This window comes from Sus scrofa, unplaced genomic scaffold, assembly GCF_000003025.6.
Source record: "Sus scrofa isolate TJ Tabasco breed Duroc unplaced genomic scaffold, Sscrofa11.1 Contig1005, whole genome shotgun sequence".
Classification (NCBI taxonomy): domain Eukaryota; kingdom Metazoa; phylum Chordata; class Mammalia; order Artiodactyla; family Suidae; genus Sus; species Sus scrofa.
This window is the reverse complement of record NW_018084789.1, coordinates 2,155-6,918: the sequence shown is the minus strand read 5'-3', so window position 1 is coordinate 6,918 and position 4,764 is coordinate 2,155. Positions and strand designations below refer to the sequence as shown.

General features: G+C 41.9%; 1 protein-coding gene across 1 annotated transcript; it reads right to left on the bottom strand.

Moving 5' to 3' along the window:
* Nucleotides 1–545: 545 nt before the first annotated feature.
* On the bottom strand, nucleotides 546–1,324 carry LOC100157322 (olfactory receptor 2G6-like). Its single transcript, XM_021080997.1, has 2 exons — nucleotides 976–1,324; nucleotides 546–904 (listed from the first exon to the last, which is right to left on the bottom strand). Exons 1-2 carry the CDS (start codon nucleotides 1,322–1,324, stop codon nucleotides 546–548), a joined length of 708 nt encoding a protein of 235 aa, XP_020936656.1.
* Between the last annotated feature and the right edge of the window lie 3,440 nt (nucleotides 1,325–4,764).

Below are 4,764 nucleotides of genomic sequence, written 5' to 3'. Positions count from 1 at the left end.
CCAAAACCAGCATCCAAGTCAAGATGAAAAAGACTAGAACTCCAGAAGGCTCCTCCCCCGTTTCTCCTTCCAATGCAGAATAACAATTCCCCAGAGCGCAAAACTGTTCTGACTTCCAGTTCTAGAGATGCATTGTGCCTGGTTTTGAATTTTATATAAATGAAACCATACAATAGGACTTATTTTGTACCTAGTCTTTTCATTTCAACATTATGATTGTAAGTATCATTCATGTTGTTTTAGGTATTATAATTTGTTTGTTCTCATTATCACATTGTATTCCAGCACACGAGAAGCCATAGTTTATTTTTAGCTTATTTTACTCTCTCACTAGAATTTTAGCTCCATGGGGACAGGGGTCTCGATTTGACAGCTAAATCTCAAATAACTAGAACTGTGCCTGGTACATCTGGTGCTTATGAGGGAGTGTTGGATTAAGTTGCAACTAGTTTAAGTCACTCAGAAGTATCCCAGTGCACTAGAGTTTCACTCTGCAACCCTGCACTAGCTCTGTCTCGAGTCTGGTGTTCTCCTCACTAGTCTTCTTAGTGCCCCTTTGACTTCTTGTTTCTCAAAGTGTAAATCAGGGGATTCAGCAGGGGAGTCACCAGAGTATAGAAGAGCGCCATGCTTTTGTTCACATCCTGAGAGTAACTGGAGGGAAGCTGGAGGTACATGGAGATGAGTGTCCCGAGAAACATCACTACCATTGAGTGAGAACCACAAGTTCCAAAAGCCTTGTGCCTCCCCTGGGCTGACTTTATCTTCAGGACTGCATGGGTAATGTGGCCATAGGACACTAAGATAAGTGACAGGGGCACCACCAAGAAGAGGACACTGACAGCAAAGAGCTCAGCCTCATTGATGGAGGTGTTGGTGCAGGCCAGTTTCAGCATCGCTGGAACTTCACAGAAGAAATGGTCCACTTGGTTTTTGCCCACAGAGAGGAAGAGTCATGGTCAGTGCTGTCTGTACTATAGAACTGCCCAAACCCCGGTAGCCAAGCAGTTGCCACCAGCTGCGAGCAAAGCTGAGGATGCATGATCAGCATGTAGTGGAGTGGGCGCACACAGCTGGCATAGCGGTCATAGGCCATGACAGACAGGAGGACCCAGCATTCTACACCCCCAAGTCCCAGGCAACGAAGAGCTGGGTCACACAACCACCCATAGGTGATGCTCTTGTCCTTTCCCTTAAAGTTGGCCACTGTCTGGGGGCAGTGCAAGTAGTGAAACACAGATCCATAAAAGAGAGATTGGAGAGGAAGAAATACATAGGCGTGTGGAGGTGAGAACCACAAGTGACAGAAGTATAATGGTGCCATTTGCTAAGAAGCTTCAAAAAGCTAGATGATCAGGATGAGCACAGACAGAAGCGCGGTTTCCAGCTGAGGCGATGAAAAGCCCAGGAGAATGAATCCAGAGAAGGTGCTGTCATTTAGCTCTTTCCATTGTTGTCTACGTGTTGAAATTAAGATGGACTCACACTTTTTTTTTTTGGTCTTTTGTCTTTCTAGGGCCGCACCTGCGGCATGTGGAAGGTTCCCAGGCTAGGGGTCCAATTGGAGCTGTTGCTAGGGGCCTATACCAAAGCCACAGCAATGCCAGATCTGAGCCGCGTCTGCAACCTACACTACAGCTCACGGCAATGTCGGATCCTTAACCCACTTTGTGGAGGCCAGGGATCGAACCTGAAACCTCATGGTTCCTAGTCGGATTCCAGTTCCGTTGCGCCACGGTGGGAACTCCAGGACTCCGCTTTTATCTGCATGTTTAATCTACCTCTTTTTTCTAGGTGGTAAATAGTGTTAGAAGATTGAGGCATTTTCACAGTTATTCCTGTTGGCAAGATAGAGGGTGCTAGATAGCTACGTATGTGAGTATCTTCTATGTTTCAGGCACTGGCCTAAGCATGTACTATACATTGTGCCACAACAGTTCTATGAGCTTCAAATAAATAGATGAGGGAACTACGAGTTAAAGAGGTTCAGTAGGTTTTTTTTTTTTTTCTCCTATTTTTGGCTGCCCTTGTAGCATGCAGAAGTTCTGGGCCAGGGTTGGAGCCGGCACCATTGCAGCAACCTGAGCCACAGCAGTGACAATTTCAGATCCTTAACCTGCCAGCCACAAGGGAACTCTGATTAATTTTATCAGAGTGATGTGCCTAAGAAACTACAGAGACAGGATTCAAACTGACTTTGCAACATGAGTTCTAAACTGCTAGGGACACTATATATATGATTGTGAACTATTAAGATACTCATGACGCTCCAAAATGAAATCTGATTGTTTTTTCTACATAAGTTGCAAATATGTACCTCTTGTATCCCCCACTTTTTTTTCATCTTTGAGCTTTGAAGTGTTTCAGACTGGCTCTCCTGCTCCTGTTTTTTCTGTAGAGAAAAAATATTTTCTGGAGGTGCACATATAATGAAATTTACTATTGCATTTACAATTTTATTTAAATGAGGGCAATACATCATAATGTGTAAAACAAAGAACTTTGGCGTGGAGCCTGTAATCATGTCTCTGGATTGGGAATCTTCTATTAGAAATGATTTGAGAATTTGTTGTATCCCAACTTCACGTTCAGGGAGGACTAGCTGAGTAATCATCACTGATACCACTTTCAGTAAAAAGCCAGTAAACTACCAATTACCTTTTTCCTTTTCTTTCACTTTAAAGTCTTGTAAAATTGTTGAATGTGATAGAGCAGATATTCTCTTCAGTTTCTCTGTGTGCACTTCTTCTAAATGCAGACCTCACATTAATCATTCTGTTTGCCATTAAGTCATCTAGTCTTATGTTAGGAATCACTCTCTCTCATACAAATACCCACACAACACCATGAGGCAAATTTAATAGTAAATAATACCTAAAGAACAGGAAAATGTCTAATAGCATCATAAGCTAGAAAAGCGTCTTGTGTATTTAGTAGACTTGGACAATAATTTTGTTGACTATGTGAAAATATGAAGGAAGTTTAAAAGTATAAGAGGATATAGAAACTAAATTTAGGAGTTGTAGAGATTTATAAATGTGCAAGTGGGAAACAAATGAAATCTGGAACAGCACTTAACAAGTAGTCAACTATTCTAATTTTATGTATATATATATTTAATGCTGATTTGCATGGAAACTTGCAGGACTCTCTTTTTTGTAAATATAAACTTTTCAAGAGCAAAATGCATGACCAGGAAAGAGGATTACTTTTCTACGTGTCAGTTATGCCTCTTCTGTTGGCTTCTTGTACCCATATTGCTTTTATTCCTAATTTTTAAAGTAATTGTTTTGGTATCTTGGTGCTGTTCTTACTGTGGTGCCAAAGCATAAAATAAATCTGGAATAAAAAGTTCTAAAATGCAAAAAGAAAAAAGGAGATCCGGGTACTGGAATACTAAGATCAATCTGCCCGTGCAAGCTTTGAGATGCTAAAGGCTGACCTCCCACTCCTACATCCGGGCCCTTTCTACTTTGAAAGAATAGAGATGATGTCATTAGGTTTTAAAAAGAAATAAAGGAGATGATGTCCTTAGTTCTCTACTGAAACCTGGTAGGTTTAATGTTCCAGTAGATCTGTGTCCTATTTTGAGTAAGCTCTCCTCAATCCTTGGACATTCTTTTTTTTTTTTTTTGTCTTTTTTGTCTTTTTGCCATTTTCTTGGGCCGCTCCCACAGCATTTGGAGGTTCCAGGCTAGGGTCGAATCAAGCTGTACCACCTGCCTACGCCAGAGCCATAGCAACGCAGGATCGAGCTGTGCGGCAACGCCAGATTCAACCCACGGATCCTCACCCTCTGAGCAAGGCCAGGGATCGAACCGCAACCTCATGGTTCTAGTCGGATTTGTTAACCATGAGCCACGACGGGAACTCCATTCCTTGGACATTCTTTTAGTGACAGCATGATTCTTTTTTTTTTTTTTTTTTCCTTTTTTCTTTTTTCCTCCTTACACCTACACCTGCTGCATATTGAGTTCCGGGACTAAGGCAAATGGGAGCTGCAGCTGCTGGCCTATGCAGGACAGCCATGGTCAATCCGAGCGTATGTGGACCTTTGCTGCAGCTTGCAGCAATGCTGATCCTTAACCATTGAGCCCCACTTCACAGATCTTATTGGTTTTAACCTCTGACCAAACGGTAACTCTGACAGTGTGGTTCTTAACTCTATACCTTGCATATTTCAGGCTAGTATCAAATTATCTAGAATCATAAAACTGATCGGTAGTTAACTATTTTATCAAATGTTGTTGGTGCTACTTTGCTTTTTCTCGTGTTTGGCATGGTCCATCACGGTGCCGGGGAGCTGGAATGTGTTGAAGGCTGTTTCTCAGAGATCATGGAATAGCTCATAATCCAGTCTGGAACATGATTAAATGATTTTTTTCTCAGTGACACACAGAATGTGATCCGATAAGAAATATCCTTCTGACGAGAATATGTGAAATTCCTTATAACTAGAATATATTGACAAAGTAGAATTATATTGACAAAGATGTTTAATACAAATTAACATGTATTATTTTCCTAGTCTGCTATAAGACAGTACGTACTACAAACTGGAGTTTTAGATGACAGAAGTTTATTATCTCACACTTCTGGAGGCCGGAAGTCCCAAAACTGAGGTGCTCTAGGACCTGTGAGCCCTGTAGGGAGAATAGATCCTTGTACCTTTCTAGCTCCTGGTGGTTTGCTGGCAATTTTAGGGTTCCTTGGCTTGCAGCTGCACCCCTTCATTTCCTTCCTCAGCAGCCACATGGTGGTGTC